The sequence below is a fragment of the Sphaerodactylus townsendi genome, linkage group LG01, assembly GCF_021028975.2.
Source record: "Sphaerodactylus townsendi isolate TG3544 linkage group LG01, MPM_Stown_v2.3, whole genome shotgun sequence".
Lineage (NCBI taxonomy): Eukaryota > Metazoa > Chordata > Lepidosauria > Squamata > Sphaerodactylidae > Sphaerodactylus > Sphaerodactylus townsendi.
In genome coordinates, this window is record NC_059425.1 from 175,527,129 (window position 1) to 175,554,892 (window position 27,764).

The 27,764-nt window shown below is 43.0% G+C and overlaps 1 protein-coding gene across 1 annotated transcript; it reads right to left on the reverse strand.

Annotated features, from left to right (window-relative positions):
• Positions 1-3,769: 3,769 nt before the first annotated feature.
• On the reverse strand, positions 3,770-26,311 carry TMX4 (thioredoxin related transmembrane protein 4). Its single transcript, XM_048500312.1, has 8 exons — positions 26,004-26,311; positions 20,761-20,876; positions 17,311-17,356; positions 15,821-15,949; positions 12,643-12,688; positions 9,134-9,235; positions 5,554-5,611; positions 3,770-4,678 (listed from the first exon to the last, which is right to left on the reverse strand). The coding sequence occupies exons 1-8, from the start codon at positions 26,270-26,272 to the stop codon at positions 4,425-4,427; spliced, it is 1,020 nt and encodes a 339-aa protein (XP_048356269.1). The 5' UTR covers positions 26,273-26,311; the 3' UTR covers positions 3,770-4,424.
• Between the last annotated feature and the right edge of the window lie 1,453 nt (positions 26,312-27,764).

Here is a 27,764-nt window from a genome sequence, read left to right on the forward strand (position 1 = left end):
CAGGTCTATCCATGATTGAAAGTAATGGGTCTACCCACTGATTCTTAATGGGGAGCAGACCTGCCCTCTGAATGGCTCTGATTCTCATATGGCAGTGATGGCGAACCTATGGAACAGGTGCCAGAGGTGGCACTCAGAGCCCTCTCTGTGGGCACGCACAAAGTTGCCCCCCCCCCAAAAAAATCTAGGCTGGCCTGGGCCGCTGGCCTCGATTATTAGCATTAAACCTAAGACCTAGTTTTGGGAAACAGTGTAAGTAACCCTGTTAAGTGCTGTTAAACCCCACTGATATTCATGAGAAGAACTAAAGTGCGATCCTTTACCTGGGAGTAAGCTTGGTTGCTGGCAATGGGACTTGCTTTTGAGCAAACCCTCCTAGGGTCGTGATTCACCTGTGGGAAGAGTTGCACGGTTGCTTCAAAGCCGACTACCACCAAGCTTACTCCCGAGTAACGCACACCTTGGAGCCAACCGTTTTTCTAAACTAAAACCTCAGTAATCAGGTTAAATTGCCGTGTTGGCACTTTGCAATAAATAAGTGGGTTTTGGGTTGCAATTTGGGCACTCGGTCTCGAAAAGGTTCGCCATCACTGTCATATGGTGTCATTGAAGCTACGACGATTTCTCATTTAAAACAAAAGAGATCAAAACGACACATTTTTATTCACAACAGAAACAGGCTTATCAACGGAACGCTGAATCTGAAGTAACAGCGAGGAGAGTTCTCTGCAGCTTGAAAAGCCTGCTCCTTGTAACAATCAGTCCATATTTCCATATTGCTCAGTATAATCTATTACTAGTGGCAGCAAGTGCCTGACGTCTCAAAAAACAAAAGATATTTCTTCCCAATACCTGCTATCCCCCACATTTTAATGAGAGATTCCAAGGATCTGTGTGTGTGTGTGTGGGGGTGGTGGTGGTGGTGAATGCTTTACCACTGGGCCCCCTCCCCATCAATTTTATAGTACACTTGAAACCCACATTTTATAAATGACTGACTGAAACTGAAATAAATAAAAACTTTATTGTTAACAAGGAAATAAACATTAGTGGCATTTTAGTATAAATTGTTTTGCATATTTAATTTAATCATATCACCATTTTGCAAGTCACGTAAGCTAAATGAACCATTGTAACTTAAAAAAACGAGAAGCATAAAATAGAACAATTTTTTTCTCCAGGATAATATATTACAGAGCGACCATTGCATTAGAGCTGACAAGTCTTCACTCAAAGCCAACTTTTTGAAAGCTATCTGTTTCTAAATTAACTTGGCCCAGCCTCAAGAAAATTTGGCACCTTCCAGAGTTGCACATTTGTGCAAGTTAAACCCACAAAGCAACTTTGGAAACGGCTGTGTGCTCAACAGTTAGATATAACATGACAATTTCAAGAGCACATATCATTTTTGGAAACTGTTAAAATGCCAACTCAACCCTCAGTATCCTTCAGAGTACCGAACTGTTATCTTTTGTCATTAAACTAACTTGAGTAATGCAAAAGCCTCTATATATTGGTAGCATGCCTGCCATCTAGTGCTTGCAAGAAACTAAACACACCTGAAACCATGACTTACTGAAAGTTATATGATGGTGCAAGTCAAGAATGAATGTTCCAAAGATGTGTTTGAGAACATCAGTAACAACTATTCAGTGCACAGATCAACTTTTAGAATATGTCAGCACAATGACAGAATGGTTTACTTAGAATTAAATCCCACTGAATTCCACAGGGCTTCTTTCCAAGTATCCACACACAGAATTGCATACATGGATATTATCAATGAAGACAGTACATGATTCAGGCAATTTTTTGAGGTTTGTCTAGTGCTTTTAGATGAGCTCATAGCTCCAAACACTTTCACTAATTATCAATGCCTTCATGTGAGAACAGTACTACTTAGATATGAATCCTGTGTTCAGCAGTGAACTGTCAGTCATCCATGGTCAATTAAGACACTGGACATGTGAAAACAAGAGGCAGCAGACAGTTGCTAACATTTCATTGAATCTTCTACCCTGTAACTGAAAAATAAGCTTGGTTGCAATCACATTGAGACATTTTGCTTCAGTAATTGCCAAAACAAATCAGGATAAACTGTCTATGATGTTTCCCGGATACACTCCAAACATCAAAACAAGTGGACATAACATACAAGTGAAACGCATTTCATCTGAAGCATTCAAGACACTCAACATTTAGACCTCTCAATTGTGGTGTTTTAACTGCGGAGTTTGGTTAACATTTTCAAGTAACACCAACCCAAGTTTCTACAATTTTGCAGCAGGAATGTGCATTAAGAAGTTACCCTCTGCATTTGATTGCAGGTACTCACCCTACAAGGAAGACTTGATTTATATTAACAGTCAAAGCAATACTGTCAAGATACAAACCAGTTTAGCTTGTTTCAATCTTTTTCACACCAAGTCAGGTGCATATACTGTTGCGACAAAATCTCAACTATAACGTCATAATTAATTGCAAAGGAATCTGATAAGGAATTTCATGTCAGCCACTGGTAAAAGCCACAGTAGCTTTATGGTCGTATACAAAACACTACAATTAGGCTGTTTAATAACATGGTAATGGGCTTTTTAAGCCAATCACTTGTACATTGGAACCAACTCTCACTACAAGAGATTAATACCGTCTGGGCAAAGATCTGCCATGGGTCTGCAACTCTGAATTCACAGCCTTCCTTGCGACCTAACAGTGCCATCACCAAACAGATGGAAATATTTAAATTTATTTATTTATTTATTTCTATGTCTTTATTTTTCTCTGTAGATCATTTTCTGTGCTAACGTTTCATGCACAGGAAGCTTTATTTCACACCAACACATGGCAAACAGAAATTATTTAAGGGGTCAAGAACTACCACCATGCTTAAGATATACCAACGTAGCTATATTATACTGATCACACTGGGTGCATGAATTAATTAGTGAATATTCTATGATGAACTGCTGTACTTCAGGCAGTTAGAACAGCTTTCTTGAATCCTGCTGAGATCAAATGAGTATATTGGTCGTTAGGGTTAAGTAATGAAGGAATCACTTCAAGTATGAGCAATTTCTTAAAACCAAGGAATATGTAAGTATGAGTGGCATGTTTTACCTGGTGGTCCTAGACACCTTGCTGGCCCTTGGGCGGGCAGAGCAACAGAATATAAATTTTCTAAAAGAAGAAACAAAAAGAAAAAGGTGCACCACTAGGCTGACGTGACCAAAGCCATCCGAATAACCAGGAGATTTCCCACGTGCAGTGAGAAATTTAGACATTCACTGCATTTGGGCAATTTATGTTCCCAGTCCTGGAAGACAGCCACACCATAACACAACAAGAAACACGTGTAATTTTAAAAGCTGTCTCTCATTTGAGTCAGCACACCCTAGTGAAACTTTGCATCTTATACTATTTAAGTAGCACAAGGGATAGACTCACAAGTGACTAAGGCAAGCTTCAATCATGATGCAGTGCACGAACACACAGACTGGCACCCTAATAAATGGCAATGCGTGAGGTCTGCCAAGGACTGTGACAGATTTTTACTCTCATTCTTCCAGTTCTCTGTTAAGCTTATTCCAGCAAAGAATGTACTTTTAAGAAGAAGAAGAGTTTGGATTTATACCCCACCTTTCTCTCCTATAAGGAGACTCAAGGTGGCTTACAAGCTCCTTTCTCTTCCTCTCCCCACAACAGACACCTTGTGAGGTAAGTGGGGCTGAGAAAGTTCCAAAGAACTGTGACTAGCCCAAGGTCACCCAGAAGAATGTAGGAGTATGGAAACATCTGGTTCACCAGATAAGCCTCCGCCACTCAGGTGGAGGAGTGCGGAATCAAACCTGGTTCTCCAAATTAGAATCCACCTGCTCTTACACTACGCTGGCTCTCAAGCCACGATCAGATAATACTGAGAAAGAATTTGCATCAATAGACAGTGGTGTGGAGCCAAGAAATCTTCCCTTCGCCTAGCAATCTTTCCTGCAATACTTAAGTGGCTTTTCTTTGAGTGGAGAAGCCACTCAAACTGGAAGAAGGCTGCTAACTGTGCATAGTGGTGTGGTAGCACAGGGAAAGGATCCAATGCATATTTCTTGCTGGTGAATTGCCCCAGAGGTTCAAAAAACCCTTTCCACAAACTCCCCCAAATCCCACAACTGGTATAAAGCAAAGTTGCACATTTGATTGTCATGGCTATTACGTCAACATTTAAACATTTCTCCTGCAGAATGAACCTTCACTAAATACAGGTAGACAATACAATAATAGTAGCCTATCAAACAACAACAGTAGCCTATCAGTGCAAAGCATGGAGTTTAACTTTTACAGTTTGCTGGTCAAACGTTTGGCTTCAGCTGCAGTCAAGGAGAGTCTCCTGATACTTCTTTGGTCCAAAACAATACAAGTACCCAACAATTGCACTATAGTTCATCAACCACCTCCTGGGTTTTACGCTGCCTTAAGGAGCTTTGGTCTGATGCTTGGTGCTCAGAATCCTCTTCCGTTGCAGAGCCTTCAACTGCTGAGTCATCGGAGGAGTTGTCCTGGGACTCATCTTCTCCATTTTCCTCGTTGTCTTCATCAGTCAAGACTTTTTCTGCGATGTGCTCTCCTTCCACATCTTCTGGAGCTTCCCCTATCTCTTCTACTTGGTTGTTGCCTTGGTCCACCCATTCTAGTGTTAAGGAGGGAGAAGGGAGATAACTCAACAGAATGGTCTGGCACATCAAATTTAGAGTGGGTGGAATCGACAACTTGTTGTTTCTTTCTTTTTAACAGCTTAAGCTGGTTTGCATCCAACCACATAATTCTTCTGATGGAACAGTCTTTCAGCTGACCTCCCTATGCCACAGTCTCCCAATCTGCCCTCTAGGTTGGTCCCAAGGGTTCACTGAACCCTCTCCCCATAACAATCTTCATGGAGCTGTATTAGGATGCAGCAAGAAGGGGGAAAGGTCCATCCCAATAATCCCTTGGATGGTTGGATAACAATTACTGGTTCTAAGAGAGGATGTGCTTGCAGGAAAGAAGCAAATGTGCAGCTCAACTGAATTCTTAGAAATGAGCTGGTCAGATACTCAAAACAACAGCATGCACACTTTCTCCTTTGACCAAATCAATCAAGGGATGCAGAGCTTTTTTTTAGGTAAAGGGGATGCATGTACAGTAGCTAGAAAACTCTCAAGGTCACTACAGGGTGAGGATGAGGGTTCTATAGGATTGGGTGTGGATTCTGAGACATAACTTAAAGGGTAGAAGTATTTTCTTACATCAGACTCCCAGAGCTAAAGGGGACAAGAAGAATAAGGGCTGGAAAACCGTGGCAGCCTGCCCATTTAACTTACCCAACGCTTGGGGAAATATGTGTAGGTGTGTGTGTAAGAGAACAGCCAGGGACATTGGTACTTTGTGAGCTGTCAAAAATCAGGAGCTGTACCTGCATCTCCTCAAAGCAGTTCAGGTGAATACATGCGCTGTTAGGATACTTCCTTGTATCTGCAGTGACATCTGCACTGCCACCAAGTTGCACATTTTTGACAATATACTGACCTGATTCCTCTGCTTTAGCCTTGGATGGAAAAATGCAGTCTCCGAGCAAAACCAGTATCTGAATGTGAGAAAAAGTAGGACAAAGGCTTTTATCCACAAGGATCCCATCTTGAATGCTACTTTTTAGGCTGTTGCGATTCTAATACTCTCATATCAGCTTCCCAGACAGCACTGCATCTTGGAGCATACTACTAAATGAAGAGTACGTTCAATGACCTGTCACTTAATTCAGCTGCTCAGAAGAATCCCACATAATGAATGCCAATTGCACTGTGCTTGCTCTCCTTCTGCTACATGAAATTTTCATTTGGGTTCCTCACAACCCTGTCAATTCAGTGCTGCCGTCTCAAAAACACAAACACTTAAAAAATTATCCTCATGTTTAATTCAACTTAAGTTCAGCACTCGGTTTGTTTCCTGGGATAACAAGCCATTGGTTGGGCTAGAGACGCATGTATTCTCTATCCCAAATTAATGTCCAGTTTTAGTGGTAGCTTTTCTCTTGGGGTAACAACCCAATCAGTTGCTAAGGGCTCAATCTTCTCTATCCCAAATTAATGGCCAGCTTTAATGTAGTTATCCTAATAACGAGCTCTTACAATCTCCTCAGCTTATCAGCATTTGTGGATAACAACATTACCAGCATCACAAAAAGACACAACTTTCAAGTTTAACATTTCAAACAGCTTTTTTAATTTCCACAGTATTCACTGCATAGAGTACAGTGGAACCTCGGTTTTCATTGCCTTCGGTTTTCATCGGTTTGCCTCAGTTTTCATCGATTTGCAGTAAGGTGCCGGGGTTTGTGGAGAAAAATCATCCGGACAAAGCTGTTGCAGGCTGTGTCTGCAACTTGTTTAATGACAATGTCTTGCCCCATTTCAGACAAATCTTAAAGAGGTGTCAGAAACAGACCTCTTTGGACAGCTTTCTGGTGCGACATTAGTCCACTGGCTCTGAAACTGGTCCTAGTGTTATTGTTTGTTACTGTTTTCAGCATTAAAAACTATGTTCAATCACCAAAAAATGAGGTTTTGGTAATGTTTTTTGGAGTGCCTAGAACGGATTAATTGGATTTACATTGATTCCTATGGAAAAGTTTGCCTCGTTTTTTCATCGATTCTTTTCGGACGGATTACCAATGAAAACCGAGGTTCCACTGTACTGTGCAATACTACCTGTATAGAGTACTGTGCAATACTAATTTGCTTACATCCAACCAACACACTACAATGAACTTCAAAGGATCTGTGAAATAGGAACATTCAGGGGCTTAGTTGTAGTGGTTACTTTCTATTGCGAAGTATTATTAGTGCTACCTGAGTTATTTATTTATTTATTTATTTATTTATACTTTGGGCTTCTAGACCGCCCCATCCCCGAGGGGCTCTGTTACCATCATTAATTAAAGTTACCATCATTAATTAAAGCACCGATTAATTCAGGGAGCCAATATGCCAATCTGCAGCTGCCCAAGAAAATCTTTGAATAAAATTTATTGATGCATACACTTTTGTAGAATTCAGGAGCAGAAAAGAGCATGTACCCCCCCACCCAAAAAAAAAAAAACTGACAGAAGGTAAGCAAGGTAAGTTTTTTCCAAGTTGAAGCCAGGAAACCCAAAAAAGTATGAAAAGCATACAGGAACACTAAAAAAAGGGGAAAGTACATTCTGTAATGAGCTATCCATCATCAGTCCCTAGTGATCCACAAGTTGATAATGCAAATGACTGCAGCATAGACAGGTTTTTTACACCTCTATTAAAGAAGAAGAGCTGAGTTTATACCCCACTTTTGTCTCCTGTAAGAAGACCCTTCCACACAACATACACTTTGTGAGGTAGGTGGGGCAGAGAGAGTTCTGAGAGAACTGTGACTGGCCCAAGGTCACCCAGCAGGCTTCATGAAGAGGAGTGGGGAAACAAACCAGATAAGAGCCACCACTCTTAACCACCACACCATGCTGGCACTTCTACACTGTCAAGGTATAAAACCAGTTAAGACAGATATTGAACTGGATTTCCACAGTAATGGAAAGTTAGCTGTTATTCTGGCACTTCACCAGACAAATGGATTATCCATGTTTTCCCACGACATACCCTCCAGAAACAAGGAGTCCTACTCGAGACATTGAACGGATCAACTCTGCAGGATGGAACTTCTGGAAAACCAACGGGCTAATTCCTGGGTAGGATTAATTGTAACACACCAAGAAGGAGCTTAATTATTAAATCTAAACAAGAACCACTGCCGAAAACAAGGAAATGGAAGCCCATGGTAAGACCTGTGAAAAGTGAAGCTCATAATCACCTGTCAGAGCAGGAAAAGGAAAACCAACAGTGCAATTCTAAACTGAGTTTCACCTTTTTGAGGCCACTTCAACACAAGTGCAACGCTGCTTTGGACTGCATGGGAATCCAGTTAAGTAGACCCCTGCAGTCCTGGTTATCCAGGATTTTATGGGAAACAAGGTGAAACTCTTACAGTAATCCAGAAACGGAGCTCACAAACGATGCAGGAATGGCCCAAACAGCTTTTTATGGGCTAGTCTAATTTAAGCAAGCCTAAAGTCATGAATCACCCTGACAATAGAACATGTGAAATTTTCTAGGTAAAGTTTCCCCTTCAGTCGTGTCTGACCCTGGGGTACCACTGCAAGCAGTGATTTCATAGACAAGCCTCTTTTGTGGGGTAGTTTGTCATTGCTTTCCCTGGCTATTCTTTACCTCCTAGCTATGAGCTAGGTACTCATTTACCAACCAAGAAATGGATGGATGGCTGAGTTGACCATGAGCCAGCTGCCGGTGATATCTGACCTGCCAGGCTCTAAATTGACTCCTGACCGTGTGAGAGTGGCGGGATGCAAAGCGCATCTTAAATCCACTACGCCATCGCGACTCCGCGCTTAATTCCTTTCTAGGGCCTCATTCACACATGGAGAATAATGCACTTTCAAACTGCTTTCAGTACTCTTTGAAGCTGTGCGGAATGGCAAAATCCACTTGCAAACAGTTGTGAAAGTGGTTTGAAAACGCATTATTTTGCGTGTGTGGTAGGGGCCTAGGATGAAGTTTTAACTACGGTCCTGACTACAGCGGTTTTTGTAATCTCTAAAACCACAGGCTGAAAGTGTGCTAGTAAGACATATGAAGTGCCTCTTCCAGAAGGTTCCCTCTACCTCATACACACACTGATGTTCGGTGTTCAGATGTTCATGTTTTCAGGCATTCTCCCTGTACCTTTTTTGGCTAATATATACTGATGCAACATTAAGGGCATCTACACAAAGAGATCATGGCCAGGCAAGATTCAAAGAATTCCACACTGTGTTCTACAACATTCTTATGTACAAAAGCCAAGTATTTGCAGGCTAATGGCTCATCACTAGTTATAAACACACTGTTGGAGAGCTTCTGTTCTGTTCCCACGCACTAAAGGGGCACAATGACTTTGAGCCAAGATTAATGCTGAAGGTTTACATGACAACTTGGGAAAAAAATTATTTTCACAAGTTGAAAAAACTTAAAGGAAAAAGGATGTAAATTTTTTAAAAGGTTGTAAAAAAAAGATGCATTCTTACCAAGCCTAGAAGAAGACCGATCAATAAAGTGGCCAGTATGAAGACTGCGTAGGAGCCCCATTCATGGAGTCCAAGAGTGCCTGTTAAGTAGTTGTGGATTTGCTGTAAACCAGACAAACAAAATAAATTGAATTTATTCAATTCATTCAAACAACACAGCAGATGGTTTGGACATCAGTGCGATCAAACGAAAATGCATACAAATTCCTACTATAAGTGGTCCAAAGCAGCTGCATGTGACATAAGAACATAAGAACTAGCCTGCTGGACTGTGACTACAGAGTCCATCTTAGTCTCGCGACTCTGCTACTCTCCTCAGTGTCCAAATGCCAGGTGCCTCTCTTCTTGAGAGTTCATCGCAGCAGGATGTGGAAAGCACATGGTTTTCTGCTGCTGCTGCTCCTTGAGCAATCGTTCTGGTCTAAGCTACGGCATGCACAGGTAAATCTCAGATCAAGGAGGATTCAGGCATTGGTAGCCATAGATTTATCTTCTCCTCCATAAATCTGTCCAAGCCCCTTTTGTAAAGCTATCCAGGTTAGGTGGCCATCATCACCCACCTTCCAGTGGTGGCAGTATATCCAAACACCCTCAAATCACTACGCTGCTGCGTGAAGAAGTGTTTCCTTTTATTAGTCCTAATTCTTCCCCCCAGCATTTTCAATGAATGCCCCCTGGTTCTAGTATTGTGAGAAAAAGAGAAAAATTTCTCTCTGTCAACATTTTCTACCCCATGCATAATTTTATAGACTTCAATCATGGTCCTTACTATGGTTCAAAAAGGTAGTACAAATCTCTTACACCTTATCTTATTAAACTTTAAAAATCCAGGGCAGATTATTAGAAGTCTCATTCCTAATTAAGTATCGCTGGGGTAAGATATTAATATTCATAATCATAATTCGCATTTAGCAGAGTAATTCAATGAAAGCAAACTGAGCCAGTATACTGTACTGTAAGTGAGATTCTAAAAAGGACCCTAAACTCAGACGCCCTGTTTTCTACAAGGTAATTTAACTGATCTGGTTACAGCAAACAAATAAACAGCAATTTAACTCCTGCATCACTGAGGGGGCTGGCACTTCCACTCTCACAATTCACTGTTCGAAAAGTAAATAAACGTGTGTGCAAATCATGTAGGTGGTCTTCAAAAAAAAAAGAACATGAAATTCTAGTTCATGTTGTATAGAGTAAAAACAAAGACAGTTTTACAGAAGGACAAACAGTTCCTAGAACTAAAAGGAAGTTTCTCATTTGTTGTCATCTGTGCTTATAAATGATGAGGCTGTTTACCAGTCATTGCAATACTGACTGCATGTGAACAGAAAAAAGGATAAGCACTGCCATTTCTTATAGCTGTGCTTTGCCGTGCCATAGCAGTAGTGGTTCTATCCTATCTTCCAGAATACAAGATGAAACCAGAAGTGGGCTTCCACACGTTAAGCTGCATATAAAATGGACAAGCAAGGGGTTGATAGTGATCTAGATGCCTTTGCAAGGATAACAGCCTGTGTGGTTCAGCACGCAAAATTCAGTGAGGAAAAGCGCCTTTGAAAATGGAAAACTTCCATGCCAGGGGTCAAGCATGAAATTTTAATTTGGAAGCTCAATGGTCCGTTTGACGCCATATACTAAACAGAGTCACATCTTCCTGAATCCATTCACTTCAATGGACTTAGAAGGGTGCAATATTGCTAAGGATGGCTTTATGTCTCCCTCTACATTACAGAGTTATCGTAGGGATAAAAATGCTAAGCTCCTAAGAAGCTGAGGCAGATGAGGAATCCATATTAAATACAACATGCATTGAGTTTGTAGCTGTAACTGTCCTCCAAAACAGCAATGAGAATTTTATTTTCTGTCAGATTAAAGACAGACTGAAAGACCATGAACGCCAGACTTTTTGTTCAACAAAAACTCCAGTGTGTTCTCCTCGTGCCTTGGGCATCATTCCTAAGTATGGAGTTATAGCTAATTACCTCGTGATCTAATTTTTTTTACTCTGGATCAGCGCCGCTGGCTTTTATGCTATAGTCTGATTTAATAGAAAGCCTTTTCCCTTCAGCTTCCTCAACCGACGGAAGGTATCTTCAAATGCCAAAACAACAAAGATACTGTCGCTGTGGCTCTATTGACTCTCTTACCCATGTTCTCTTAAGGGAATGTCAAATAAATGCAGATGCGCGCTTTTAGGATTAATTCACCCTCTTTACTGATGGTGTAGAGGGAAAAAATCTATTAACCCTAATGTCGCCTATATCGCTTCCCTCAGAGACTATAATGCTGGATACAACATGTACCGTAGCCTCTATACCTTTGACAAGCACTATATTTCCGAAGTGTTAACTTTATTCTTGTTTTATTATTGCTAACTGGGCGCTTATGTGTAATATTATATTAGTTAACATTGCGTAAGTGATATATCCACAACAGAGTGCACAAACATTCTCTTCTCGCACAAATTCAACTTTGTCTTTTATATATATGGAGGATTTTGTTTTTTATCATGACTTTTTGCCAATAAAGGTGTGATTGATTGATTGATTGAGTTTGTAGCTGAACAAAAATAAGACATGAAAGAAAATCCGTGCTTTTCAAGTCAACACAACGCTATCTGTGCAAATTTATTTCTTCGCAGAACTGACAATTCTGTAGAGCAAGAAATCTGCACAACCAGCATTGTGTTGAAGTGAAAGGCACAAGTGTTTGAAGGGAAAGTCACAGAAAGGCCAATTATGCACAAGGTGCGTGCTGCATGGTGGGGGCAAATGTCTGTTGCAGCAACATTTCTTGCGCAGAAATGCTTCCTCAATCCCCACTTCCACTTTCCATTCTCTCCACAGCAAGTGAGACCACTGGCTGCACTATTTTAATTCTGCTTAGCTGTCAGAGTGGGCAGATTTGCCAGTGACTTTGCCTTGGACATCTTCCCTCTACCCACAGCCAGCCTACCTAGCTTCACCCTTTTCACTCTCTCACACTGCAAGCCTTTTCCCTTGCTCTACCCTTCCATGTTGCCAGGTCACAGAAAAGTCACCGAAAAGAAGCTCACTCACACAGGCTTGGCAAAAACACACAGACCTTCACCTTCTCATGTTGATATATCAAGATATTGACATAATAAGAACAGCGAGTGCTTGGGAATGACATGCCTCTCTGTCCTCCTGCAGCACAGCAGCAGGAAGAGGGGGGGAGCAAATATCAGCTGTAGCACAGTGTCTCTTCTTTAACAGCATGGGGTCCAGGGAATTGCTTTGCTCTTTAATGGGGAGGGAGGGAATTATTTTCGGAACAGTAGTATCTTAAGTGCTGTTTAAAGGAGTGAGTGCCTCTTCATGTGTAAACAAAGGAACACGAGGAGACCCCACTACAAGCCCACTATGCACTGAATAGTCCAGAGGTAAGCGTTCCATGCATAATCGGCCCAAGGAAACATACAAGTCCCTTTTCCAGCACAGTAATGTATACATAAAACTTCTGTTCACAGTCTTTTCAGCACTTTTACTCACCCTGATCCATCTAGATAAATAGAAGATTCCTGACATGCCTTGCATCCTAATAAGGAGAAAAAACACTTAGTTGACACCCATTGAATAATGGCTAGACCAGGGGTGGAACCTGTGTTTTTCCAGATAAATAGAATTGAGCCCTTCTATCAGTTTTCTTAACACCTAGCATGGGCCAATTGGCCATGCTGACAGAGGCTGATGGGAAATTGTCAGGTTCCTGAACATCTGGAGAGCCGCAGGGGTTCCCCTACCCCTCAAATAGACACACACAAAGACGTTATTTTGTGCATTCCTGGTGACAATAAATTACTGGACCAACATGTCAATGATGCTTGTTACATATCTTACTCCATCACCTTTCAGCATTACAACTCAGCTGTGCAGTATACAAAGAGGTGAAAAGTTTCTTAGACATTTCAACCAGGATACTAGAGTCAGGTTTCAATATTTCAACAGCTCCTGATTGTCAGTCATATCAAAACAGGAGTCCACAGAAGACTAAAATTATTCATTCTAGTCTAGGCTTTTGTTAGTCTAAGATGTCAGCGGGCTTCTGGTTTTATTTTGCCGCTACAAACTAACATGGCTGCCGCCTTGGAATCTTGACGATTGGTTGACAATTCTTAATTGCTGACGAAAGTTACTTACCTCCTTTTCAATATAACAGTATACTGACTTTCACAGCCCAACTTATTCCTACTCTCAATTAGTCCAAATCAAATCAATCAGTGTTTATTAGCCTTAGGCCATATACACATAAAAAGGTACTTCAGCCGAAGCCCTACTCCCCTCAGATTACAAAAGTATAAAACATGTTATGAGAGTTTTTCACGCTTTAGACTACAGAAGCAATGCAGCCATACAACATCAAGCGAAATATCATAAATCTAGCCACAACAGGACTGTAATTCAAGGAATCTCCAACCACCTTCATTACAGCTTAGCTTCTGTGGTTTGAACATCAGTTGAACTTTCTCTGATTTTTGCTGCTAGAAACATAAATATCGCTACTTACTGGATGTAACCTCAGCATACACCATCAGTTACCATCAGAAAAGCAAACTTTCTCCTTCCTCGCTGGCTTGTCAGGGCCTGACAGGATATCATTGATATATTTGTTACGGATAGCATGGAATAAATGGACAATGAAGTGTGTGTAGTGCATTATTATATAGTCCTCATTGACTGATTTAAGCTTTTTGCATCTGCATTACTCGTGAAGGCTCTTCTTTGGTATTTTGTGAAAGGCAAATCTCCTCTCAGTAAATGTTCTGATTTAAACGCCTGATATCTCAGTGGAAGTGAATGATTTTCTTAGGTTTGCTTCCTTTGGAGATTTCTGTAAGATATTGTGAGTAACATTTGTTATTTTTAACCCAAGAGAACCATGGGGAGTATTTCTGGATGGCAGCAAGTTGGTTGTCTTGTCTTAGAGCATCTTTGCTATAGAGCCAGCGTCACGAATTTTGCTGACGTCCCATATATGGAATAGGCTCTTCCAGGTCAGGAATTTCATAGAGAGCTAGTATGGGAGAAATTTGGTCCTTCCACCTATTTGTTCTCATCATGTGTCTGTAACTCAGATTTACTAGTTGGTTGGGCTTTAGAGTTGCCAGGGTTTTATAGTACAGAAGTATTCTTACATGGATTCTAGTCCTGATGGAAGGTAGTCCTACTTCCATTCGGAACAACGGGGCGGGGGTGGCAGGGCCAAAATCTTTCACAGAAAAGTGATCAACAATCAGTACATGGGGTCGAACAGATACATAGTGTCCGGGAGCGGGGGTAGCCCCTCAATCCTCTTCCCGGACTCTGCAGTGCCCGGACTCCACTGCGGCTGCGGCCTCCCAGGGACTTCCGTCGCGCTTCTGCCAATGCGGATATCGCTCTCGTCAGCCGGGCGCTGACGTGAGATTTAGGGGCGCGGAGCTGAACTCCCTGCCGTTGGCTCACCTGATGGGCTGGGCCGGGCCAAATGTGCAAAGATCGCTGGCGTAAGCGGAAGCGGCATCGCTTCGGAGAGGCTCGCCAGTACTTTAAGCCTGCTACCAGCTGGAGAGCCCAGTAGGGCTGAGTGCTGGAGGCGATATGGGAAGCGGCACGCCAGGAGGATGCCGCACAGCTGGAGCTCCGCCAAAGCTGAGCCTCGGGTCGGAGCTGAGTGCGGTCGATCTGAGGCGGGGTTTTCGCCGCGAAAGCGGTAATGGCGTACAGAGGGGATAAAAAAGCGGAGGAACCCGCACCACAGGGGGAGGGCAGGCGCGACGGAGGAAGGAAGGTTGAGGTGTGTGCGCGCGCAGGGAGGGAAGGAGAAGGAGAAAACGTGGATGGAACAAGCAAGGAGGAGAGGGGGGAGGACGGATGGTGAAAAGGGTGACGGCTTCTGGGAGGAGAGACGCTGGAAAGGGAGGAGAGTTGGTGAAACTGGATCGAGAGGAGGGCAGGGACTAGAAAGCCGCAGAAGTCAGGCAGTTCCCTGTGGGCAGGCAGTGTGGGGAGGATAGGCTTACTCTCCCCGCTCCTGGCTCCTTAAGCGGGTCCCTGGGCTGGCTAAAGTTAGGGCAGCCTGCACAAGTCGTGGTTAAAGCCGCTGTCCCTACGCAGTCCACTCCTCCTCGACAACGGGAGTGAGGCCGGTAATTCCAACATCCGGGCAGGGGAAGGTGGGTTGGCATCCGGGGTCCCGAAGTGGGGACTCCTCAGCCCCGGGCAAGAGGGACATCACATAGTATGAAACATCGTGGGACACAGATAGTCAGTGCGGAAGCACAATGTATACGTAGCTCACTGCAGTACTAAAGAACTGGTCAATTATTACTCCATGCATTGTTGTCCTCTTTTGGACTTAAATTGACAGAAAGCTTGCATATTCCTTTAAGCCTACAGCTTCCACCAAAAACAGCAGCCATATGTTAAAATCCCCCCTCTAGGAGAAGCTGTCCTATAGAATAAAAAGACAAAAAAATTAAGCAGAAGTTCTTCAGTGTCACACACGCTACTAGTGACCCAGGGGTGGAAATGTGTAGTAGTGGACAAATTCACAACATCGTGCAACTAAGGCACAAGCAAGATCCCCTAGAAGTTGTGTTAGCAGAGAGCTGCTTATTTCTCATGAGTGGAGCATGCTTGGGTGCAACTTATAGTTAAATCTCAGGGTAAGACGTTGTCATGTACTTGCATTATAGACGATGGGGACTTCCATCCTGCCACAGGTTCAACAGCTTCCCACTTTTTCTCCAGGATATAGCTTTCCAGGTCCTCCAGTGCTCTCGATCCACGGTACCTGCGAAAAACTCCATCCTTTGCACTGAAAACAAAGAAGTACAGGAAACAGTGCCCCATTTGCCGGTGTTTTCTAAATGTAATTGTAGAAGGTTTGCAGAGGGGCAGAGAAGCAAGCCCTCTATTGTTCAGACCACTCAATGCTTCCCCACCTCTTACTTTCTGTGCTCTTCCAATATACTTGAAGAGGATTAGAGACACCAAGAGGTGGGCCCATGCAACAGAGCAGGACACAGCGAGCCTTCCTGTTATTCTACTTCCTGTGCCGCCTGCACATGTATGAGGCAACAGCCTCCTTGCTGTTACTCCAGCAGCTCAGATCTATACTGATGAACATTTTCTTCCACTTATCTACTTAGGCATATACATGGTTATTTATGTTACAGTTTAGGTATTTAAGAATATTGCATGCTTGACAGACAGACAGACAGACAGACAGACAAGCAGACAGACAAGCAGACAGACAAAGATATAAAATTGTGTGTATATTATGTGTTTGTATATATATACACACACACAAATAATTTCAAGTTAAGCTTATATATAATTTTATTTAATATATATTGTAATAATCTGATAGAGTAAAGGCCTCTCGAATTATTATAATAATTTATGTACACAAAATTATATGTATCTGTCTAGTAATTTCTTTTCCAAACATAATCAATGAGAATGTAGTACAAATCAATTAGATTGCTTAAATAATTAATGTCTAAGGTTGTTCCTACTCAGTATACTAGTTATTGTTAATTCAACTTTGTCAACATGACTCAGAAGCTTACAAGATTGTAAATGCAGATTCATTTAATACTTAATTATCTTAATTGCTTTCAGATTTTATTATTATTACCGTTGTGTTTGATTGTGTCTACTTCTTTTTCCTTCTTTTTAATCTCCCCCCTTTCTTGTAATTTTTGTCGGTAAAAATAAACATTATTTTACACAAAAACATTTTCTTCCATCTCATGATGCATTTTGAAAGTCAGGATTATACAGGATACTACTAAGTTTCCCTGGACCAGGCAGAACTGCAATACTGCCTGTCCTTGCAGTATATGAGGAACCTACTCAGGTAAGTCCATGGGGATCCTGTTACCACACTGGTCCCTTTCTATAGCAGACTGCTACTCCTTCAAACAAGGAAACTATCTCAACTTAGTAGCTCCTCACCTATGCAAAGATTCTGGTGCCTGTAATTATCTCTTCCATTGGATTAAAAAAAAACCAAGACTTTTACTGAACTTGAAAGACTTTGATCAAAAGCTGAAAAACAGTTTAACATGCTAAGCTACCTAACCATAACACAGAGAAGAATCTCCAAAAAGAACAAGAGATTTCAGACAGCAAACCATCAATGCTTTCAAGTATATAAAATGAGACACTTACTGGAAGATAGTGGGAAGTGTAGTGACAAAGAAACGGCCACTTACACCTAGGAAAGAAGAGAGTTTCAATTAAGTTTTCAAGAAGTAATTATCTTCAGGTACTACATGGTTGTTAGCCGTACTGAAGTCTACACTCTTGTGTAGACAAGCTTTACACAAAAGCTGTAATCAGTACAATCCTAAGGAGAGTTATACCCTTCTAAGTTCAATGAAAAAGGATAGACTAGAAGGGTTCAACTCTGTTTAGGAACGCACTGTTTGTGTCATATTGAGAATGCATTCTCAAGACTGTTAGAGCTTGACAGTGGTTTGGATCCAGTGGATTTGGTGAAGCTTTGCTTGCACAATATCTTAGAAAACACCTAGCATGTTCATACTTGACATAGGCCCGTGCGTTCTCCAGATGTTAGGATCATATCGCACATCAAACCCCTGCCAGCATGATGATGGCAGGGGATGATGGGAACTGTAATTCATAACATCTGGAGGGCCGCGAGTTTGACACCTATGCTATATAATATGTGTGGGGGTGCCATTAAATCACAGCTGACTTATGGCAACACTGTAGGGTCAAGGCAAGAGATATTCAGAGGTGTTTTGCTATTGCCTGTCCCTGCATCACAGCCCTGATAGTTTTGGAGATTGCCCATCCAAACCTGACAAGGTCAGGCTAGCTTGGGACTATTCAAGTCAGGGCTAAGTAATCTCACATCCTGCAAGGCAGGAGCTCATTTCCAACTCTTTGATGGAAAGTGTCATCAAGTTGCAGCTAAGCTATGGCAACTCCGTAGGATTTTCAAAGCAAATGACATGCAGAGGTAGTTTGGCAATGCCTCCCTCTACACAGGTGGTTTGTCAAAGCCTGCTTCAACATAGTGACCATGCACCACCTCGGAGGTCTCCCATCCAAATATTAAATCACGGTCAATCCGGCTTAGCTTCCAAGACCTGACAAGATTGGGCTAGCCTGGACCAGAAACTGGTTACACATGATATTGCACAAGCAGAAATGCAAAACGGAACACAACAAGTTTGACTCGGTGCAAGCAGCTACTGCAGTCTTTCCAGCATTTCCACTAGTGCAAGAGTTCTGGCGCAAGCAGCAGTTTTACTCTGGATCCAACCCAACATATTGCAAACCACCATGTACACTGGTCAAATGAGAACAACAGCTGTTAACTAATAACAGGTATAGTACTTCTACCTATCCGGCAATTGCCCCAGCTCAAGATTTGAACACATAAAGTTGTGTTCTTCTGAATCAGACTCTTGGTTCAGTAAGGTCAGCACTGTCTACGCAAGACTGTCAGCAACTCTCCAGTGTCTTGGGAAGAGGTCTTTACATCATCTGCAACATTATGCTTTTTAACTGGAGGTGCTGGGGATTGAACCTGGCACTTCCCACATGCCAAGCAGATGCTCTACCACGGAGCCATGGGCCTTCTTCTTGTTGGAATTTCCAGCCTTGCTTTGCATGCAGCAGCAGCAGAAGCAGCAGAGAATTCTGGGAAGCTGCACAAACATTCTAAAGGTGACAGTTAGAATCCGTTGGTAGTGTTCTGTTCTCTCACCACACACACACTCTGAGACTGCCTGATTGACTAACTAAAAGAAAGATGCTCTGTATACACTCTGTAAACCAAATGATATATAAAAGTGCTCTGGCTAGACTATAAGATATTTTTAACACAACCAAACTGTAATTAACCATGATCTGTGCATGTAACTATTACTGGTGATACTTTGTTAGTGTATATACTGTGTATGTTTTCTCTCTCAGTTTAAGTAAAGTTCTGCTTATGTTTTATGAACTTCTGAAGTAAAACGGCTGGTCTTTTAAGTAATAAACTATTCTAATTTGACATGCCGCACAATCCACATTTCCGCCTGTCACTTTGCTTGACAGGATTATATATACCAAATATACCTGTTGCCCTTTACTTCTCAGGATACACGGAATCTAAAATGGGAGGATTCAACTGTGCTGATTTTTACTTGGGCCTGCTGATAAAGAACAGCCTTTTGCAATGTACTGATGCACGCAGTACCACACAGTGAGCAGATACGTGAGCAAGAGGGATGGAACATATTTCGCAGTCAGAGGTACACATTCATTACAATCGATATTTTTCTTATGCTATCCCTGGCAGCAGCGGCAGGGATATTTACCAAAATATGGTCATTCACAGGAACAGAAGCAAACCTGCCAAGACTGAGAACAGCAAGTTACTCATGATGCACAACAGCACTTCGATAGGCTGTTTTGCAGTTCTACCCAGAAAGAACAGGTTTGCTACCCTCAGAATGTACCAAGCAGTAAAGTACACTTGTGTACATGCCATCCCCAAATACTGCACGCATAGCTCAGAGAGCCAGCACGGTGTAGTGGTTAAGAGCAAGTGCACTCTAATCTGGAGAACCGGGTTTGATTCCCGCTCTGTCACTTGAGCTGTGGAGGCTTATCTAGTGAACTAGATTAGCTTGTGCACTCCAACACATGTTAGCTGGGTGACCTTGGGCTTGTCACAGTTCTTTGGAGCTCTCCCAGCCTCACCAACCACACAGAGTGTTTGTTGTGAGGGGGGAAGGGAAAGGAGTTTGTAAGCCCCTTTCAGTCTCCTTACAGAAGAGAAAGGTGGGATATAAATCCAACTCTTCTTTTTCTTTCTGTCTCTCTGCTGTTGGGTCATTCATCCAACAGGAACCTGTCATTGTTTCTCAGTGGCAAACTGTGGTTAAATATTTAAATGACAACAATATCCAGGAAAGAACATAAACAGAGCACAAGAGAAACCAATCCCAGAGTTATCTGCCAATATAAATCCATGTGAGCTATGAAACTCAAACTACTACCCCACAAACTATGCCAGATTTTCAACAAACACCTTCAGTATAGTGTTACTAAATCAAATTATTTTATTTTTCTTTCAAACGCATTTGCATTTTGTATTCTTTCCAGCTAGATGGTAACCCATGTTCCAAACTAGAAATTCCTTATCACGATCCATTTATCTGGCCTCAACTGGCTGTCCTCCAAAATGACCTGAGATAACTTCTTGCGACAGCCAAAAGCAGCATGCTCTCAGCAGGAAGTTAACAATGAGACCATTCAAGGCCAAAAGATGTATAAGGTTTCCACATCTTCATTTAGAACAAATCTCTTGTTCTTGCTGTATCCATCCATGCCATCTCTTGGCTCATGCAACTGATAATGCAGTTAACTCAGACTCCAGTTGCAAGGCACGATTACAGCCACTACATATGCTTAAAAATTATACCAGTTAGGCCCACCTGAATGCTGCAGAAGCAGCCTCTACAATTTGTTGTGCCATGCTGACTTTTCTTTTTCTCAAGGTGTACATATGAAAGCAACACACCTTGCAAAATCCTCCTGTAAGTTCAGAGCAATTCCCATTTCCTCATTACTTACGAAGAACGGCTTTTGCCATACCTGGTTCTTGAGTGACATCCACCTTGCCCACAGAGATGTCAAGGTCTTTGCTAGCTCTTGCAAATGCCTCCCATGCTGATTCCATCTGTTGACAGGCAGGACACCAAGGGGCGTAGCTAAGAAAGAAACAACGTAAAGAACATGACATATGCTTCTCTATCTGGCATATCAACAACCCATCAAGGGCTTGCAATTCGCTGCATCGTTTTCAACTATTCTGATTAATTTCCAATTACTTCTGCCATAAACTGGCCTCTCTTCTCTTTCCTCTGTCAGAATTTTAGCATAGAAGAAGGTCTGCAAATTTCCCATTCTTTAGGTACAACAAAGAAATATTTCATTCCCTTGGGACCAGGACAATCTGTACCTGGCTTCTCTCCCAGCCCGCAGGGGTGGCCAAATTAATTCCAGGAAAGGTTGTTAAGTGTCACATCTTTATATATAAGACAGATAATCTGTTGTTTTGCCTTATGCTTTTATCAAACTTGAAAGAGAAAACAGGACATTGACCACCACATTATTCAGTTCTGCTATGAGTGCTTCAGATTTAACAGCATCCTTAACTTTGCTGCCATCTTCCTTTCACAATTTATTTTTATTTTATTTATTATACTTACAGGCCAGACTTCCCTGCAAGTGGGCTCAGGATGGCTTACAGCAGTTGAGTCACAGTACTAAAACTATAATTTGCATACCATACGATATCCCAGCATTTTAGTTACTAGCCGATCAGCCAGAGTAGAAATAATAAATATAAGAGATAAAAGATAATAAGCCATAAACAAAGTACAATTAAAATAAAAAGAGTGTGGTGAAGGGAGGCCAACCAGTTGGATGCCCCTGCAGAACTCAACCATAGGCCTGGTGGAACAGCTCTGTCTGTAGGCCCTGCAAAATTGTAAAGAGGTCCTGCAAGGTCTAGGTCTTACTTGACAGAGTGTTCTACCAGGCTGGGGTCAGGGCCAAAAAAGCTCTGGTTGAGGACAGCAGGACAACTTTTAGGCTAGGGGCCTCCAGTAAGTTGTCATGTGCTGAATGAAGGGCCCTTTGGGGAACATATTGGGAGAGGCAGTGCCACAGATACAGAGGTCCCAAAATACCAAAGCCTTCAACCTGATTTGGTACTTCACCTGGAGCCAATGCACCTGGTGGTACACTGATTGAATATGTGCTCATCACAACATCCCGATAAGGACCGGGCTACAATTAATCTATCCACAGGTATTCCCAGAGAGATCGGGGAACAGGTTTTATTAGCTTCCTCTAGCATCTGTTGAAACTCTCTATCAAAAAGTCTCTTCTTAATAGCCCCATAGACCTCCTGCTCTGTTAACATTAGCAGGTCCTCCAAGAAAATGCCCAACTCATTAAGTTTGGCTTCAATCCTGGTCTAATTGAAAGTGTTGGTTCTTGCTACTTTTGAAGTTCTACAGTGGCCTGAGCTCACCATATCTGCAGGGATCTCTCCTTCCACAAAAATCTCTCCAACTTTAGCAACTAGGGGATAAATTATACTTCTAGTTCCTTCACTAAGGCCGTATCTGCACGGCCCGTTTACGACGGCCTGGGGGCGCCAAAAAAGGCGCCCCCAGGCCGCCGTTCGCACAGGCGCCGCTGCTGCAACGCAGCAGCAGCGACCTGACGCCTCTTCCCTCCCCCCAGGGCGGCGTCAAGCCGCCCTAAACAACAATCCTTTAAAGGGTTGTTGTTGGGGAGGGATCGTCTTCCCTGCGGCGCGGTGCGAACCGGGACGTTCCGGGAAGACGCTTTCTCCTCCTGTGTGTCTTACCTGCGGGGCGCAATTACGCAGCCCTCGCCCACACTGTCCTCCAACCTCCAGGGGTCAGAGGGCAGCGTGGGTGGGGCTGCGACGCCGCGAGGCATGCATGAGGAAGACACAGTAAGTGGGGCGGGAGGGCGCAGAGGCGTTCGTCCGCGGAGCAGCCTCCTGCCTTCTGCCGGCCTCCCGTTGCCTGCTCGCACGCTTTTCCCGTCGCGGTAGCTGCTCGAACACGAACTTCTGCCGGCGTGAAGGCGCATGACGTGCAGAAACGGCCTAAGTAAACTTTGGAAGGGCAGAGTGATTGCAATCTGGAAATCTGCTTATTCTGCAAGGCCCACATCCACATTCTGTCTAAAGGACCCCAAGATTGTAGAATTATTTTATGCCTTTTAATTTATTTAATCTGCCTTTTAAGAGCAGCTTAATTGTTCTCCGAGTAAAGAAACATCACAAATTTGAAGAGAGAATAACTAAACTGCTGAAATTGGAACCTGTGAATCTCCCATCACAATTACATGGTTATGCAACACTAAACCAATTCAAACCCCACTTGCATTCCACTTTGGTTAAAACTTCTCTTTTCTTAAGGGGCTATGCTGTGAAAAAGTCAGTTCAAGTTTAATGTTAGAAATCAAAATAATCTACTATACTCCTTACAGATTATTGTGTAAAAATATTTGCCACTGGTCACATAGCAATTTAAGATTTAACAAGAACTGAAACAAAATATACTGTCTTTAGTTTTACAGTGTGAATTAGACTTTGGTACATGGGTCCTCCCATCCCTGTACCAACATCCACCATTTTATAACTTCCCCTTCAGTTTAAATCATGTGTTCTGTGTGTGTGTTACAACTTCCGACTCATGGCAACTTTATGAATTAATATGTGTTCCCTGCTTGCAGAGTCTGCCTTCAGATTTCACACCCAACTGATAAATCTAGCCCACCCATGTGATAAGACTACCACCCATTTGTCACACACACACACACACACACACACACACACACACACACACACAAGTCTTTTGTGCTTCTAATACTGGATCAAGGCCAATGTCAACTGTATACAGACACACACACAATTTTCATTAAAGATTAGCCCATTATTTTATGACATGGTTAAACACAAATTTTAAAAAGCCACACCTTGCAGCTTTGAGCATGCTTGTTAACACTCTTTTCTTTTTTGTTCAAAGCAAACTACAAGTTTACTCAAGGATTTACTATTTAATACCTGCCCCTGCGTCAGACAGCCTTTCAAGGCAGTAGCTATGAATAATCTTAACCAACATCGTTCATAGCAAAATGTCGCTATAAAATCAGGATTCCAAATTATAAACATTCACTTGCAATACTCTCCCTCTCTGTAGATTTAACTGAAGTTGATATTGGTGAACAATCCCCAAGTCAGGGAAACAAATTCTAAATACATTGCCTGAGTTTTGTACTCATAGACTAGCATCAGTGGCGTAGTGGCTAAGAGCAATGGCTAAGAGCAGGTGCACTCTGATCTGGAGGAACCAGGTTTGATTCCCAGCTCTGCCGCCTGAGCTGTGGAGGCTTATCTAGGGAATCCAGATTAGCCTGTGCACTCCCACACACGCCAGCTGGGTGACCTTGGGCTAGTCACAGCTTTCCGGAGCTCTCGCAGCCCCACCTACCTCACAGGGTGTTTGTTGTGAGGGGGGAAGGGCAAGGAGATTGTCAGCCCCTTTGAGTCTCCTACAGGAGAGAAAGGGGGGATATAAATCCAAACTCCTCCTCTTCTTCTTCTTCATCCTCCTCAGACATGAGCTGGAGATATTAGAAAAACTGAAGCCTCTTGGGTATATGGTACCCACAACCCCATTCTTGAATTGTTCGCACAAACTGCTGCTGTTCAGTGGGGACCAATGCTTTCAAACCAGATTTGAACCAGAAAGCTACAAGCTTATGCAAATGTTACAACCAAAAGTAGGAGTTTTTCCCCAGAATCAGAGATGCGTGGTGGTGCTTTTGTTAAAGGACAGTGGCTTTCAGGTCAACAATGGTGTGCCCTGAAAAATCAGTGTCATGTCTGAACAAACAAGCCGTACTAATGACAGGAATCTTCATTCACTTCATACGTTTTTGTCCTGCTCTTCCTGCAAGGAGTTTGAGGTTTCATCTCTTCTTTTCACCTCCTTCCACATTATCCTCACCACAACCCTGTGGGCAGTGGTGGGATTAAAATAATTTAACAACTGGTTCCAATGGTGGGATTAAAATAATTTAACAACTGGTTGTTTACAAGCACCATTTTAACAACCGGTTTTGTCGAAGTGGTGCGAACCGGCTGAATCCCACCACTGCCTGCAGGGTAGATGAGGGCAAGACAGATTCCAGCCTCGGACTCAGGAAGCCATTTGGCAATAGGCGACTCTTAATTTGGCCCCCAGGCAAAGCAAGGTGTAGGCAGCACGTGAGAGGCAAGTGCATACATGTTAGGGTTGCAGAGGGTGACCATGCAGATACTAAATCCATACTAAAATCTCTCGCCAGAGGTGGAAATGCCAAGCAATGATCCAATTTCTATTATTATAAAGAATTACCATTGAATCATTGTTCACTCATCTTTAGTAATATATGGCTATGCTGAAATGATGGCGATTTTCAACAACCAACAACAAACATTTACAGTTTAGGGTAGTATTAATTTATTTATTGACTGCAAGGCACAAAATACATAGATTAGCATGGGGCCCCTGTGTTCATAGGCCCCCAGGGCAATTGCCCAGCATGTCCATGAGTTAAAACAATCCTACACTGGACTAAAGTCACCCAAGCAAGCTTCGGTAGGGATTCATTCCCGGGTCTTCCAGAGGAGGCCACAGTCCGACATACTGCTTACCAAAGCAAGCAATCTTCACATTAGGCGATACCTCTTAAAGCAAACGTCAAGTGTTGCTAGTCCTGAACCACCATCAGGCGCCCTTCAATTGCAGATGCATCGACCTTCACGGCATCTAAAGAAGCGGATGTCCCCTAGTCCATCCAAGCTGAAGACTCAAGACTGAACGTGTTAGCCTTTAATAACTTTTGCTTTATACTACTCCAAGGCTAACGCTGTCACACAGTTTTGCCAACACACAAAGTGGTGCATTAATAGACCGTTAAGTGCGGAAAATGCCCCTTAGACATATTTGCGGGAATAAACCAAACCTGGACACCTTTCTCCTGCAAGCGTCCTGCATTTGCAACTCGCCTGCCCGCTTGCGTGCACGCAACTTCTGGCTGCTCCCCCTCTTTCTCAGCCAAAAGTGTTGGAAACTGCCACTGAAACATTTTGCTGCAAGAAACCAACCCGGACACCTTTTTGCAAGCGTCCTGCATTTGCAACGCGCCAGTTTGCATGCATGCAGCTTCCGGCTGCTCCCCACCTTTCCACGCCATTCACCGCTCCCCACCCCCGGGACTCCCCTCGCCCTGCCCTCACTCACAATTCCACCATCCACTGGCCCTGCAGCAGGAGGCTCCAGTTGGACCCGCTCAGCGTCCTCACCCGGCTCTCCTCAGCCACCTCGTCCGGCTCCTGCACAGCCGAGGCCGGGTCGAGCAGCACCCAAGCAGCGGCCGCCCCCCAAAATAGCAGCGGCCAAGCGGCGGCCACTTTCCTCTGCAGGTTGCAGCCGCGGGAGACAAGCGCATTCCCGCGCGCCAGGCTTGGCAAAGAAGCTGCAGCCACCATCTTGGGCGGCCAGGAAGTCATCAAAGGCAAAGCCGCCAAAAGCAGAGAGAGAGAGAGAAAGCCCAAGAGTTCCTTCTCATAGCACCGCAACGCAACCTTCGCGACCGGTTCCAAGTAGACGGCCTCCACCATGTGCGGGGCAAGAGTGGTGATAGGCAGGAGTGGCTGTATTGTAAACCAGCCTTTCCCATTGTCAGTTTCTTGGTTGAGCTCTCGCTTTTGGTTGTGGATGGAGCCAAGTGCTGGACAATTTTGGTTTCTTTGTTGTCTACTGAAAAGCTGAGCAATTCCCCAGTAGTTATTATTTTTGTCTTCTGGATGTTCAGCTGTAGTCCTGCTTTGGCATGTCTTGCTTTAGCTTAATGGGCAACAATATTTTGTTCCAGCATACTTCCATACTCCACCACACAGTATATGCATGCCACGGCCCCAATTACAATCCCAGGCATCCCACTAGAAAGTGTATGTGAGTTAATTGCCATCAAGTCGTTTCCGACCTAGGTGACTCTATGAATCAGTGTCCTTCAAAACTTCTTATCCTTAGCAGCCTTGCTCAGGATTTATTATTATTATTCATTAAATTTAACTTGCAAACTGCGGGCCATGGCTTCCTTTATAGGGTGAATCCATAGGTTGGGTCTTCCTCTTTTCCTGCTGCTTTCAACTTTTCCTTGCATTATTGTCCTTTCTAGTGACTCTTGCCTTCTTATAATGTGACCAAAGTACAATAGCCTCAGTTTACCCAATAGGAACCATTCAGGCTTGATTTGATCTAGAACCCACTGGTTTGTCTTTTTTGGTGGTCCATAGTACCTGTAGAACTCTCCTCCAGCACCACATTTCTAAGTTATCTGCTTTCTTCCTGTCAGCTTTCTTTATTGTCCAACTTTCACAGCCATGCATTGTAATAGGTGGAATGGTTAACTTCGTCTAGGTTGCCAATGACACATCTATGCACTTAAGAATCTTTTCTATCTCCCTCATAGCTGCCATTCCCAGTCTCAATCTCCTTCCAATTTCTTGGTTGCAGTCTCCCTTTTGGTTGTTGATGGAGTCAAGGAATAGAAAGTGTTGAACATTTCTGGTTTCTTCATTGTCCACCTTAAAGCTGAGTAATTCCCCAGTAGTCATTACTTTTGTCTTCATGATGTTCAGTTGCAGTCCTTTTTTAGCACGTTCTGCTTTAGCTTTCAGCAGCAGTCATTTTAAGTCTTCACTATTTTCTGCCAGTAATGTGGTATCATCAACATATCTCAAATAGTTAACGTACCTCCCCACCAATTTTCACTTCTTCTGTGGTGCCCAACATTGCTTTACCAAATATCAAGCCAACAGAGAGTTTTAAGTAGCTTTATTTGCAAAGAAAGGGGAGCCATCCCCACATGGGCAGACTCTGCCGAAACAGTATATCTACAGCACGTTTATCCCCTTCTCTCGAATTTGCCACACCCTCTCTGTTCCCCCTTTGGCTACGGGTATTTAGAGCCACAGCTTTCCAGTCTGCCTATTTACA

Bases quoted from the DNA above. Each gene is read 5' to 3' on its own strand.
- TMX4 (XM_048500312.1), bottom strand. From the start codon at position 26,272: ATGACTTCCTGGCCGCCCAAGATGGTGGCTGCAGCTTCTTTGCCAAGC. The intron at 15,950-17,310 runs GTAAGTGTCTCA...CTTTGTTTTCAG, and splicing joins ACACTTCCCACTATCTTCCA to TGCAAAGGATGGAGTTTTTC. The intron at 9,236-12,642 runs GTGAGTAAAAGT...TCTGGTTTACAG, and splicing joins ATTTATCTAGATGGATCAGG to CAAATCCACAACTACTTAAC.